The sequence below is a fragment of the Procambarus clarkii genome, chromosome 86 (genome assembly GCF_040958095.1).
Source record: "Procambarus clarkii isolate CNS0578487 chromosome 86, FALCON_Pclarkii_2.0, whole genome shotgun sequence".
NCBI classification, from domain to species: domain Eukaryota; kingdom Metazoa; phylum Arthropoda; class Malacostraca; order Decapoda; family Cambaridae; genus Procambarus; species Procambarus clarkii.
Window position 1 is genome coordinate 7,391,049 of NC_091235.1, and position 14,926 is coordinate 7,405,974.

At 38.5% G+C, this 14,926-nt stretch overlaps 1 protein-coding gene across 1 annotated transcript in view; it reads left to right on the forward strand.

Moving 5' to 3' along the window:
* The window catches only part of LOC123767424 (transcription intermediary factor 1-alpha), a 131,593-nt gene extending 117,927 nt beyond the window's left edge, over positions 1-13,666 (forward strand). The window contains 3 exon segments of the mRNA XM_045757120.2: positions 3,218-3,454; positions 4,556-4,708; positions 9,420-13,666. Coding sequence (XP_045613076.2) covers positions 3,218-3,454; positions 4,556-4,708; positions 9,420-9,599 — 570 coding nt within the window. The 3' untranslated portion in view covers positions 9,600-13,666.
* Positions 13,667-14,926: the final 1,260 nt, after the last annotated feature.

A 14,926-nucleotide genomic window follows, 5' to 3' on the forward strand; every position in this document is an offset into this window, starting at 1 on the left:
TCCAAAAAATACAAGAATTATAGATTCAGAACAACGTCTCAACTACAAGTTGACGCATGAACTCGTGCACTTGGCTAAAAAAAAAAAGATGCCGTGTTTGTTAAAAGTCTGGCAAAAGGAGGGACGTGATATATGGATGTAAAACTTGTGATGTGGCACTGTGCGCTGTGCCTTGCTACACAAGGTACCACCGAAAAAAGATATTTTGGGTGGAGAAAAAATAACCACCGGCAACAGCTTCACTCCACCTAAGAAACATCAGATGAGCAACTTCAGGATCAGAAGCCTGAAGATGGTGGAGTGAAGAAAAAATGCTCAACTGTTGATCTTCAATCAACATAGACAGGGTAAGTACACCTATTTGGAATTTTTTTCATCTATAAGAAGTTATATTATATACGTTTTGTAGAGAATTTATTTGCGAATTTTTTGGTACCAGAATGAATATTATATCACATAAACTTCTATGAGTAAAAAAAAAAAAAACACAAAGTATGTTTGGGGGTGTGGCGGGTGTGGCTCGGGGTGTGGCGGTCGTGTGGCAGTGGGTTCCCTTTAGCCGTTGATATATCCAACACGTGGGAAATATTTGTATGTGTTATGTATATGTCTGTGTAGGGAATTTTACTGCGATCACTGTCATACAAATTATAAAATGTTTCAACAAGTATAAACATGACAAACATCAAACGAACGAAAACAATGCGTTCGTTTCTGCCGCGAACGCATACTGAGCGACGTGGTTCTATATTTGGCGCTTCTCTTACACATGCTTTGTACAAATGTTATACATTTCATCTTATAGAAAATTTTATTGCGAACACATTGGTATAAAAAAGAAATACGTACATAGAAAAGTAGGGTCAGGAAACGTATAAATGTATAAACTTTCCAAGCATGATTTCCCCCCTGTGTTTTCGCCAGTGCGCTCGCGGCTAACTACTCTCCACTTCACACACTCTTGCGGGTGGGCAATTACCTATATTAAACATTCATATGCATATGCCCGTGTAGAGCATTTTATTGCGATTCCAATGATACCAAAATTAGCGATGTAGGACAACTGTAGGCTTCGCAACCATTAAGAGAGTGGAAACATTTTGTTGCTGTTTGGCGCTCTCGGCGAGTGATCTGCATAGTTTTTTATTTGGTGTTGATAATCCTTATGCTTGGGCGGCATTTTATAGGTATGCTCTTATAGACAATTTCATTGCGAACACAGTGATATCAAATTTAAATACGTGCGCCTTCAATTATTGTCAGGACAGTCAAAAGAGTGTACACTTTTTCGGTCTTACGCGTAGGCGCGCGAAGTGCCGAAAGCATCTAGGGTATTGATTTTTTTTGAGCTCCGAGAGCGCGAAAGTGTTAACTATTGTTTCTAGTGTTTTGACTACCACGCTTGTTAATAATACGGGTCTATAATTTAGAGGTTCCTCTGAACTACAATTTTCATAAATTTGGTACTATGTTTGCATTTTCCAAATACTAGCTGCTAAAATTCCTGTACACAAGATGTCTGGAATATTAATTTTAGTGGACTGCTCAGCTCAGTGCACACATTCTCGCAGCACCCAAGATGAAACTCCATCAGATTTAACTGCTTTATTTCTTCCTAGCCCCATGAGTAATTTTTTCTCTCGTGTCTTGAGATACCTCTATGTATTCTATGGCGTGCTCTGGAATTGGTATTTGGTCCGGCTCTCTGAAATACTCATTTTGTACAAACACACTTATTCATTTAAGAACTGTTCATTTAACATTTGATACATTTCTTTTTCATTCTCAGTAGTTCTGTTCCCCGTTCTCAATCTCTGGATTTTATCCTTTACATGCATCTTGCTTTTAATGAATTTATAGAAAAAAACCTGGATCTGTTTTACATTTGTTTGTTATACCTTTCTCAAAGTTCCTTTCTGCCTCTCTTCTCATTGCTGTGTAATTGTTTCTTGCTTGCTTGTAGTGCTGGTATGTTTGAGGGGTTAAGCCTCTTCCAATATTGAACCCATTTTCTTGTCTTTTCCTCTGGTTCTCTCACAATTTCTGTTGAACCAATCCTGTTTTCTGGTCCTGCATCTTTATTTTGGTATGAATGTTTGTGTGCCTTTATCGTATATTTTGCAAAATTTGGCATACATCTCATTTACTTCGTTGCCTAGCAACAAGTCTGTTCAATTATACTCATTAAAGAATTTTCTAAGTTCCCCATTGTGTCCTCTCTTGACATCGAGGTTTATCAACTGTTTCAATGTCCCCATTCTCTTCTAGATTATATCACAGCATATTTAATTTACAACATGACATGATCATTCTTTCCCAAGGAATGAAAGTACTGGATGTTAAATATCTTCTTCTTTCCTGGTGAATATTAGATCCAGTATTGATGGAACATCCCCTTCCCTCATTCTTGGGGCCTGCTTGATATGTTGATACATGAATGTCTCCGGAATGAAGTTTACAAATCTGCTTGTTCAAATGTCCTCTGTTCTTGCTTCATAGGCCTCCCAGTCTATTGCTTTCCAGTTGAAGTCCCTCAGTACCAATAATCATGACTTATCTCTATCTGCTTTTACTATAATCTCTCAAAAGACCATTATGAGGCCCTCTTGATTGTCATCTAGTTCCTCTTTTGTCCATGTGTTGCTTTCTGGTGGGCTGTAGGCATTTACGCTTATCAGTTTATGATCTCAAGGGTTTTTGATTACTAATTCTCTTGCCTTCAGGTGTTCTTTCACCAGCACAGCCACTTCTCCCCCCCCCCCCTCCCCTTCCTAATTTTCCTGTCATGTCCTCAAACTGAGTATCCCCTTGGGAATATGTGCTCATTTAAAATATTTTCTTCAAGATTTGTCTGTTATTATGACAATATCTGGGACTTAAGCTGATTTATATCTTTTAGCTTCAGTATTTTTGTGTGACTAATCATTTAGATGATTAGTCACTCATTTAGGTGATTAGTCACACTAATCAGGTGATTTAGATGATTAGTCACACTAATCATCCCAGGAAGATGGCTTCCTGGGATTTTATCTTGTATAGCTGTATTTGCCTTATTTTCCATTTTAGGTGCTATAAGTTGAAATCAGCAATGATGATAATGTTTGGGGCTGGGTTTCTGAGGTTTTCTAAGCAGTAGGTGTTGGTAATTACAATACTGTTCTTCATATTTGGAGACTTAAGTTTGTTGTGCTTTTACTCTAAATGTTTTTTCTTACAGGTATTCCATGTGCACTGCCATATACCAACTCTGACACATCTTCCCACTGAAAATGAAAAGTGGCAATGTTTGTTATGTACAGACCTGGATAACCTTCAGCTGTATGATCCTGATGATAAAGCTAAGCGGAGATTAGGGCTGACGTTACGTGACATAAAAGTAGCCCAGAGAATACTGTTGGAACTCTACTGTAATTATGAAGCCTCTCAACCATTCCGGGAGCTTGTCGATAGAGAGGTACGTGATATTCAGGTACTGTATTATGAATGTTACGTGAATTTGTGAGTACTGTGTATTCTAAGTATATTCTAAGTATCGTATTATTATTTATAGAAAAAAAAAGGAGTTGCTTAATTTTACCCTTTAAGTGTACCAAGCTACAAACTTGCTGCTGTATATTGTAGAGGCACTTTCTGGGACCTTTTATTCCCACTGAGGGTTTAAAAACTGATAAAAAATTCATATTTTTGTTTTACTTGTAAAGTACAGTATTGTTACTATAACTTTTAAGACTACCTAAACCTGATTTACCCTTTGTTAATACCTTATGAGGCACCTTGTTGCCATATGCTGAACCTGTTGTCTATAGAATTCCTCATTTAGGGTGACTCCAGAGACAGTATCCAATGACATGCAAAAGACACTTCGATTGGGCACTGTTAAGTATAATATTAGCATCATTAGAATTCAAACTGCAGTAATAACAACAGTAGTTAAATGAGTATAACCACTGTAGTCCAGGTGATCAATCTTGAGATTCTTCTTCTTGAGATGATTTCGGAGCTTTAGTGTTCCCGCGGCCCGGTCCTCGACCAGGCCTCCACCCCCAGGAAGCAGCCCGTGACAGCTGACTAACACCCAGGTACCTATTTTACTGCTATGTAACGGGCATGGGGTGAAAGAAACTCTGCCCATTGTTTCTCGCCGGCGCCCAGGATCGAACCTGGGACCTCAGGATCACAAATCCAGTGTGTTGTCCACTCGGCCGACCGGCTCCCTCCCTCCCGGCTGATCAACAAAAGACAATGACTGTAACGTTAAGGGTTAATGAAGTACTAATCTTCAACTTGAATGTGATTGTGTCATCATGGCCAAGTGCCCCATTTTCCACTTTTCACAGAATGGAGAAGGTACCCACCAGGGAGAAAGTGGCACCTAGCAGGTAGGGATGTAAAAGACGTGCAGGGAAAAAAAAGTTAAAAAATATTGCTGGTTACCTAAACTTTCACGCTACCTTCCATGATTGATAGTATTACAGTATGTTAGTACTGCTAACATTTATATCTTGCTTTATCTGCATCTCTGACAGATAGCAACATTTTTGCTTTGTTCCAACAGCTGACAGAATACTATGAAGTCATCAAACACCCTATGGCTCTTGAAACTGTGAAGCAGAAACTTGTACCAAGCAACCCTGAACATTATAGGTGTCTTGAAGACTTTGTACGTGACATTCGGTTAATCTTCAGAAATTGTTACGAGTTCAATCCAGTAAGTACTGAGTATAGTGAACATAGCTTTGACAGTTTACTGAACATTATTATATTGAAGGAAAAAATTATACTTGTTAGGCAGTTTCAAGGTTTTATGAAATTTGTAAATCATTGTTTGCTCTTAGAATCTAATTTAAATTATAGATAGAAAAAAATTCCATTGAAGAAAACCTTTAAATCTTTTAACTTGTCTGGGTTTAATACTTTATTGGCTACATGTAATTTTAATTTTTTTTCCACAAATAATGTAAAGTGGAGGTATTGGTTGCATTAGTATCCACAATATACGAGTCATAAACATGTGTCTACCACCTAAGACAGACAAATGAGTTACACTCAGTGGGTCAGCTAAGTGATATTCAATGTTTTCAGGAATATTCTTGCATGGGCCCTAAGACCATGCAGAAATATCCCTGACAAAAAATTTTTTTCTTTTTTTGTCTGTTACATTACCGATCACCTAATACCTCCACCCAAATTATGAATATCACCATTATCACCCTACCATAAGTCATCACCATTACCACCCTCCCATAAGTCATCACCATTATCACCCTACTATAAGTCATCACCATCACCACCCTCCCATAAGTCATCACTATTTCCACTTAATTGTAAACATCTGACCACTATTACTACCTTACCATAAGTGACCACTATTACAACTTCACTGTATGTCATGACATCTATTATCACCAGTCAATGGCTCATGGATCAGAGATATGACAAGGTCTTTGTACTTTTCTGGAAAGGCTCCATTGGTGGCTCCTGATGCTAGTGCCCAACCACTTGGGCTGGATGGTAGAGCGACGGTCTCATTTCATGCAGGTCTGCGTTCAATCCCCGACCGTCCAAGTGGTTGGGCACCATTCCTTCCTCCAGTTCCATCCCAAGTCCTTATCCTGACCCCTTCCCAGTGCTATATAGTTGTAATGACTTGGCACTTTCTCCTGATAGTTCCCTTTCCTTCTTGTTGCTAGCTACCTGGATAACTCTACCCAATTAAATTTATGCCAGGCTCTTGCAAGTTATTATAAGCCTACAAGGAACCAGTGACCCTAACCTGGTTTCCTCTGCAAAGGCACAAGGTGCATGAAGATACAATATTAGATCACTCAGACCAAAAGAAAGGTACCAGAAAGTTGAGTGAAGCAAAGCAGACAATGAGCAGTAAAGATCCGTCTGCGTTTGGCATCTATGATTTTCATCGAGTGGCCCGTGACCGGTGCTTCATCCTTGGTCTATCCTTCTGAACCCAGCAAGCCCTATGCATACCTGTCATATATTTCTCTATGATTCTGAGGATCAGTGTCCCCACACCCCACTTTGACCTGGCTTCCTAGTTGGTGGTCTGGTCAACCAGGCTGTTCGACAGGGCTGCTTGCAGCCTGATGTACGAATCACAGCCTAGTTGATCAAGTATCCTTTGAAGGTGTTTTATCAAGTTTTATCAAGAGGTCAGCCAGTTGTGCCTCATGTGTGTAAAGGGGGAATTCTGAAAAGTTTTGGGCCTTTGATGCTGATTTTTTTTCAAATCAACATCAAATCTCAAATTCTCTCAAATTTCAGGGCAAATTCTCTCTTTATACCCTGTTACACCTCTTGAGTTCTCTCCCCCTGGCTTTGCCCTGTTGCACCTCTGCTTTTCAATGGGGCTATTTTGCACATTCTGCCTTCATGTCTCGTGTGGTGTTACTTCTGTGTGTAGATTTGAAACCAGTCCATCTAGTATCTTTTCAAGTGCCAATTATTATATATACCTCCTGCCTGCACTCTAGGGAATACAGATTTACATTTTTTTAAGCAGTCCCAATAATTTAGATAATTTATCAAGTAGCTTTTAACAGAAAAATGTCTTTCATGCTATCCTGGTCAGCAATTTCTCCAGCTTTGAATTGGGATGTTAGTGTGAGATTCTAGTAGTGTGATTCTAGTATTTCACTCTAGAGAGCACTGGTGTCTTGTTATATTCTGAGACCCATTGTTACTATCTCCACCACACTGCCTGCTGGGTGGATGATATGTTCCATGCTGAGGCCTGTGATGCATCTAAGGATTTTGGAGTCTGGGGGTTGATTCTTTGAGTGAGGTTGGGCCTTCTCTGTGAATGGACTCATCCACTTAGTGGCAGAGGTAGTTGAACTGCTGCTTCTTGTCAAGAAGCCATTTCCTTCTCTTTCTTGAAGGGTGGTATTGCAGCCATGGATCCTTCCTTGTGGGAAGCCCCCTTTTCTGTCCTCTGTGTGTGGCACAGAACAAGGCTTTGCCCTGGAGCCTTCATTTCCTAGGGTGTCCTGGGCTGGGGGGAAGGGATATCCAAAGGAGCATCATTGGGTCTTCTAATCTGTCCTCTCGAATAATATATCACATTTTGACATCAAAATTCCCAGTGGACAAAATATGATGTACTGTATATCAGACCACAAACATTCATGTTTTCTGTGTGTGGGTCAGTTGGTTAGGTTAGGTTCAGCTAATTTGATATATAATTTTCTCTCCGTTGTGGGAACTTGAGAGTACAGACTGACCTATACGGACTACGTGGGTGTATGGACTACACCCTGATTAGTTTCTAGGGTAGACCCCCAGAAACTCAGTGAAGCTGTCTTGCTAAGATTGCTCCAGGCTGAAAAGTCACATCAGCTATGGAAGTTCTCTTTGACCTACCAGGGACCAAAGACAAAATTTGGCTTTGCCTCAAAGAGGCACAGGGAGTGGGTGACAGTTTACCATCCCATCGGTTAAACATCCAGAAAGTCATCAAAGCTCTACAGACACCTGGAGGTTTCACAGAAAATGAAGCCTCAAAACCACCAAACAACTCTACAAACGATTCACACAGAATAAGAGGCACTAGCTTGAAACTCATTACTACCGATTACCACCATGAGGTCACCTTGCTCTTGCCTACTGCCAGCTTCCTCAAGTCAGTTTTGTTTCTGATGTTATAGTGGAAAGTTCTACCAGTAGTGCTCTGGTCCGTCAGTTGTGGGCAAGCCCCTCTGCTTCATCCTAAGTGCTAGTCATTTTTAGACTTTGCCTTTCCTATGAGGTCCATTTGCTTGTTTTGTTCATCTTTTATTTTAGTATTTGCTACACTTTTTTCCATCTCCATTTTCTATCTAGCTTGTTGTGTGGGTTTAGCTTTTGTTGTAATTTGAGCTGCATGCGTGCAGGGCTGTCTTCCATGGGTGCCCACTAGTGCTGCACCTTGCACTGACAGAGTTATCTTTTCTGGTTGGTTAGGGAGTCCAGTTCAGGGCAAGCCACCAGGGTGGAGAGCTTCACCTTGGGCTGTTCAGGAATCTTTGACTCCTCATTTGGGGCCCTTGGCTGGGGGGTGTTTTTTTCGGTTATAATTACCTAAGTGCAGTTGCAGGATGAGAGCTTAGATCGTGGTGTTCCTGTCTTCCCAGTACTCTTTGTCATGTGATGCATTGAATTTTTTTTTTATTTGGCATCCATCACCTTCAAAAGGTATAAACATAAATTTTGGCAGAGAAACTTAAGATTTCACATTTAGTCTAGGAATCTTGGCCATATTTGGTGACTGTACTTGTGGCAAGCACTCCCAGTGCTTGGGTTCCCTGCTTAGTTAACTGCCTTCCTGCTCTGGTAATTTCTTTGTGGGTCTTTCTTAAAATCGGAGTTGAAGAATCTAAGATTCTAAGAGTCTTAACAAGTAGACTTGCCAAGACTAGTGTCTAAGCACTTGCTAAGACTGGTGTCTTAGCAAGTCTACACATGCTTTGTGCAGGTTTATTGGATACTCGTCAGTACTGCTGTGGGCTGGCAATCATTCTCTCTGCCTTGCACGTACTTCTATGGTGTCCCCTTCTATTCCGTAGGGCTTTTTATTCCAAAGCTTGCCAGACAACTGCTGCCTTGCAGGTTTGGTTTGCCCATGTTTGGGTTCACAGCTTAGTGCTCGTTTGGATGTCCCAGAGTTGGTCCTTGAGGCTTTACTGATTTTTGGTGCTCTATGCCTGAGCTTCATCCTTGTTTTCTTTTCCTTCCCTGCTGGCTTTGCCCTTTGTTTGATCTGCTCTGGATTTTTGCTTGGCCTTCTCTGTGAAGGGAACGGGAATTATCAGGTGAAAGTGCCAAGCCATTACGACAATACAGTGGAAGTGATCGGGATAAGGATTTTAGATGGGACGGGGGGAAAGGAATGGTGCCTAACCACTTGAACAGTTGGGGATTAAACTCTGACCTGCATGAAGCAAGACAGTTGCTCTACCGTCCAGCCCAAGTGGTGAGGCAGCTTTCTCTGTGAGTGGTTCACATCTAGTTCGATAGTAGATGCAGTTACTCTGCGTCTTACCACCAGGAGTCCAAAGAGTTTTCCATCGTACCTTTCTTTTCCTCCGCTCCTTCTCCTTAGGTTGACTTCTGGGCATTGAGAGTGGATTGCAGCTCTGGCTCAGGGCCATTTCCCAAATTTATGAAAATTAACTTCGTTGAAAATCCAATTCCAATAACTTTTTACCTTTTATAAAGCTTCCCTGTTTCTTAGGATACCTTGCTCACCATTGTGTCTTTTACTTTCTCCTCACTACTACTGGCTTGTACATTTATCTTTAATATTTCTACCTTAATTCAGGTGAAAGGTTGAAAGATTTATCAAAATTTAATTATCATTTTATATTTTTATGAATACCATCCACCATTACACACTTAATTATTCACTTTCTTTACTACATTTACAGAAAGACACAGAGATCTACCAGAATGCTAAGATCTTGGAAGATTTCTTTGAGCAGTTATTAGAAAAGTGGCTGACAGACTATGCTTTCGATGCCATGGACACAATAGATGAACCAGACACGCCAGAGCCAAAGAAGAAAAAGAAAATCAAGGAAGGCGAAACCTTACTTCATATCCACTGAAGTCATGTTACCGGATTATGTTCTCTGAGCACATATATTTTTGGTCAAGATTTTTGCAAGTATACTACTGTGTGTGTGGTGTGTATGCTGTCAGCATGCTTGTCTTGGGCAACTGGTGTCTTAACACCTGTGTGCCTCTTGGAATTTAATAACTGTCTTAATTAAATAAGACATTAAAGGCAAGCACAGGATCAGATGAGCTATGTAGGATGTTTTTTTATTGCATACATTCAACTTTACAAGTACTGCATCAAATTTTATTTTTGGAGATTCTTCAACTCCTAAAATTTGGTTACTATGCTGTTATTTTTGCACATGAGGCAAAAGCTTATTTATGACCAAAGATCTGTAAAAGTTCTATTTTTTTTCTAATTTAAATGTTAACAAAAATGTAAGTTATCAATTTTGCACGACAATTTTGCTCAATAGCACCAGGTTTTCACTTCATAAAAGGAGCAAACATATATTGGGTAAACAATGAGAAGGAAGAGACTTTTCTCTTCAAAAACTCAAATCAATTTAAATGGATTCTTTTATGTACAGTATTTAAAACTATTGGATATTCCATCATGATGTATGATTATACCAGAGATACTGTACAGTGAAATTTTTTTGAGGCAATAACTGATAATCGTTAATAACACAGCCAAATTTATTTAAATAATTAAAAACTAAGTGCAGTATTTAATACTCGTTTAAAAATGTTTTTCGTGCATTCGTTTCATTGTGAAAGATGAAACTGTTACTACATTTGTTTGAGAGATTGGATAGGATGGGCATTGTTACCCAGAGTGTCCCAAGAAGTACCCATTTCTATTTCTTGAACACATAAAATAAACTAACTTTCTGAGTGAGTAGTAATAGTGGTCTTTATATTTAATGCTCAAAAGTTTTCCACCTTCCCCACATAAATTTCTGGATATAATCCATTATTGTTCTCCCTTAATTTTTGCAGACCACAATATTTTCTGAAGTACAGTATATTGAAGTGAAAATAAAAAAAGCAACCCAATAAATATTGCCCATGCTATATATTTGTATTTATGTGTGAATATGAAAATAAACATAGTTACACAATTCCTGGAAAATAAGGAAATAAAAAAGGGTACCTATTAGGGACACCCTGTAAAATCCAGAAGGCTTTTTGGTGTGGATTAATTCATCACTCGATTCATATTGAATTTTATTTTACTTTTTTTATGGCATAATTTTTATATTACTCAAATAGTGAGTTAACTATAGGAGAGCCAGGCTACAGAGGAATGTTGACTGTACCAGTGTTGGTGTCGAGGGAACGTTACTCTGGGGTATTGTGCATGTTATGAGATACATGTACAAGACTTTGATAAAAACTAGAGAGTTGTGTGTAAAACCTAATCCATCTTAAAGTTTATTACAAGACAGGATCCAATGATATGGATTTCAAGTGATTGTTGCTGGCTTCTAAATGTGCCTTTGTATCACTGCTCTAGACAAGACCAAGGATATATAAACTAATTTGTTTGACTCATACTCTTATCATTTCTGCCATAAAAAAACAGTGTAGAGGCTTACTTCTTTAAGTTTTTAACACTGATCTCCACTTTACATCTGTATGAGAATTCTTTTTTGCAGGTGTTTTCATCAATATGTTTTGAATATATGATGTGGAGATGGTAAGTCATTTTCTGGACAAGGACATTTTAGGGAAAGTTCTGCATTTACCAACCTTTGTGAAAAATAATGTTACACACAAGATGTGTGTTGATTTAAAGGAGACTTGTGGATAACAAGCTCAGAAACTATAATGTTGCAGCATTATTGAATCAAATATAGTACTGTATAAGCAATAAATTTTGTATTTATAATGAGAAATACAGTGTGCCTATTTAATGCACTTAATGTAGTTTAGCTCTATGAGCTTCTCTTTAAATTAACAGGCATCAAGAAATTTATAATTGTAAGTGTTCCTAGTGAGAGATGAATTCTAGATTAGTGAACAAGTTACATTATAAATCATGTTGCACCATTCAAAAACAGTTCAAGTGGGTTTCAAACATATATTTCATTAATGGTTTTCAAGGAGGTACTGTGGTTGCTTGAGTATTTGTGTTCATTGGAAGAAAAAAATAGTCTTGAATTCTGACATTGGAAGATTGAGCTGGCTCTCCCTTATTTTGTAAGCAGTCAGATGTTGATGCCTTAACTAACTATTAATATTTTCACATTTTTATTATTAATGTCTAAGGTGTTGAGTGTGTGTGTTAGATCACATTTACCATTCAGGCATCAACCAGTATCACAGTTGCAGTGTACCTTGTGGCATTCTCTTTATGATAAGGCCAGACACCTTAAATGTGATGAATGAGCTCCTACATACAGTATTACTTGATATTAAGAACAAGGTGAGATCTTCAACTTGGATGTGCTCTAGGTAATAAAACAATATTTTCCTCATGGCAAACTGATAGCTCGGAATTACTGAAATTCTTCTCGGTCAGTGTGCATTGTTGTTTACTCGAACTTGTATGATTGGTGGAAAATGCTATAACATCTCGATGGAAAAAATGTGTTCCATAGTCAGCATATATACATACTAATGTTCAATGGTGGTCATGGAAGATATACTACAACCTTTTTAGAAAGGGTCTTTGTTTGTTTTGTAAATAGTGTCTTTACTTTTGTTGGAAAATGCAAAAACAGGAGAGGACTAGTTTTGTAAAATAGTAATGATACTTGCTCTAATTGCAGAGCAATCACTTTTCCTGTATTTATTTTCATACCTCACTGCATATTGAAGTGCATGATTGCTATGTCACTGTGACTGATTTGAATACAGTACAATATTCAACATTTTATGTCTTCAGAAATAATGGTTAAACATTTTGCTGTTATTGTTTAATGAATATACTCACAAAATTGTGTGTTGTCTGGAAAAATTGCAGCATTTCTGTGTCCAGGGGGAAGGTGTAGTATACCTGACATATAAATGAAATACTATATTTTGTTTTGGGTACATGTTATAAAATATGATGAAAAGTTTTTAATGTATACATACGAAATGGAAAAAAAAAAGGTTTGTTTGCTTCTTTAGCTGTGGAAACAGAAGTATCCATACATTTACTTGCTTTCCATATGTTATTTGCACCTAGTGGCTCAGTGCTAGGACTAAATTATTTATATTAGTATACTCTATTTACTGTTGTACAGAATCTCTTGATCACTGAATTCTTTTTTACGACTTGGTACAACACCATTCAGTCTGGTTTAATTCATATGTGACAGCTCTCACTATACCTTATTCTTATACCTTAATATTCCATAATCTACCAATCCCTCGTCTGTAGGCAAAACCAAGTAATGTGATTAGCATTGAATTCAGTGCCATACTGACGTTAGTTCACAATAATAGTGGATTAGTAATGAGATAATTGTTCATTTATTTAATATCCAATATGGTGTGATATTTTATCTTGCAAAATTGTGATTACAATTCTGACTTTACTTTCTCTTAATTTTTTAGTTTTCTTTAATCTTTTAGGGCTGATATGACTTGTGGTGCCTTGCACAGGTCACAAGCATTGGGTGCAGCTTGTTGTACATAGCAAAAGCCAAAACATCTGGTTATTGAATATATATAAACTTGTAACTGAAATACTTGGTCAATTTTATGGAAGTCAACATAATTATTTTCTGATGAATGGTATGAAGAGTATGTTGACTCTTACTGGAAACTTTGACATGCTTTCTGCTCTCATGTAGTGTAAGTAAACAGCATTGTAAATGTAGCAGTTATGGATTTTCTCAATCTGTATAGGCTATTTCATCTGCTGCTGTTCTTTGAAGGTAGATCATGCCCCCCGAGACTAATTATTAAAGAGATGGCACGTCATTTTACCATGATAAATATTGGCTACAAGTATGTATTTGCCTTGAGTTTTTCCCTGTTTGTCATAAGACTGAAACCTTAAACTCTCATGGAAATGCTGTAAGGGAGGATTATAGAGTAGGACTTGGTTGCATCCTGTATTTCAGAACTGTAATGGAATATGTTGCAGCTCTTTATTATAAATATATTTAAGCCTCGGTTTGATGTTTTACTCTACATGTAACTAGTTTATGGTACCATTTTGAGTTTGATATGACATGTGGAACCAGACATGGTTTCCATATACATTACTGTACTTTATAAAACTAGTGCAAATCTGCTCCTTACAAGTTGTTATATACAATCATGTCAAACATTCACTACCACCTCAGAAACTACCATCACCCATCTGTGCACCCTGCCATTTCTCATGCATTATTAATACTCTGTAACAACGTTCTCTCACACTCACTCTCCTTGTCTGTCCATCATTATCATTTTGTACTATCAAATTCACATAACTCAAGCATTCTGGAGTCTGTTGGCACACCACCCCCAAGAAGTGTAAATAGGGTTGAGCAGGATGTTACCCTTCACCGAGGAACGGGGAGTTAGCAAGGAATTATTATGATGAAAGAAAGAAAGCATACAAAGTAAATTAAGCAATACAAACAACTGCAAGGTTCACATAAAACAAAGCATTAATACACCCAAATGACTCTGCACCTGATTCCCTCGATTCCAAATAATTCACTTGAAATCAGCTCGAATCCCCAAGCAAATGGCTGCCAACAGGTAGCACCCTGGAAGCTTCAGGCTTCCACCACAGCATTGAGTCAGTATTGATGATGTCTGAGCTATCATACTTCCTCGAGTTGCCAGACATTGGCGATTCCCATGTCTTTTCGAAGACAAATGAAGGTCGTACTTTGGATTTGTCTTGTGGGGGCCATTTGTTTGTGTTAGGATTCCTCCTTTTTAGTATTTGCTTTATGTGTATATGTTTACAAACCCCACTTCTTGTATGGACTTGGTTTAATATTTACTACATGCTGCATGTTTTTTAGGGTCTTTCCCAAAGCAATCATTTAGTGTTGCCCCTGCACTGACAGTGACTTCTCTGGTGTGTCTTGAAGTTAGCCCTTGAGAGGCCTGGCCACCAGGGTAGAGAACCTCACCCTGTGCAGTATATAGGTTGCTGGCAACTCTTTAGGGCCCTGCAGTTGAGAGCATTCTGTTTTATTGTGAGGTGACTTGGGGATTTATGCAGTGGTTCATACAGCATGCTAATGACACCCTTCGTTGCCAAGTTTTTTCTGCCGGCTACATTCAGTTCTTATGACAAATGTCTCTAGTTGCAGGATGTCCTGTGTGGTTACATTGCTTCAGGCCCTGGTAACTCCTCTGTGATTGCTTGCATGATGCATGTTGGTTGACCCAGCAAGCCCACTCTCGCAGTTTACGAGCTTGAGGGTTGTTC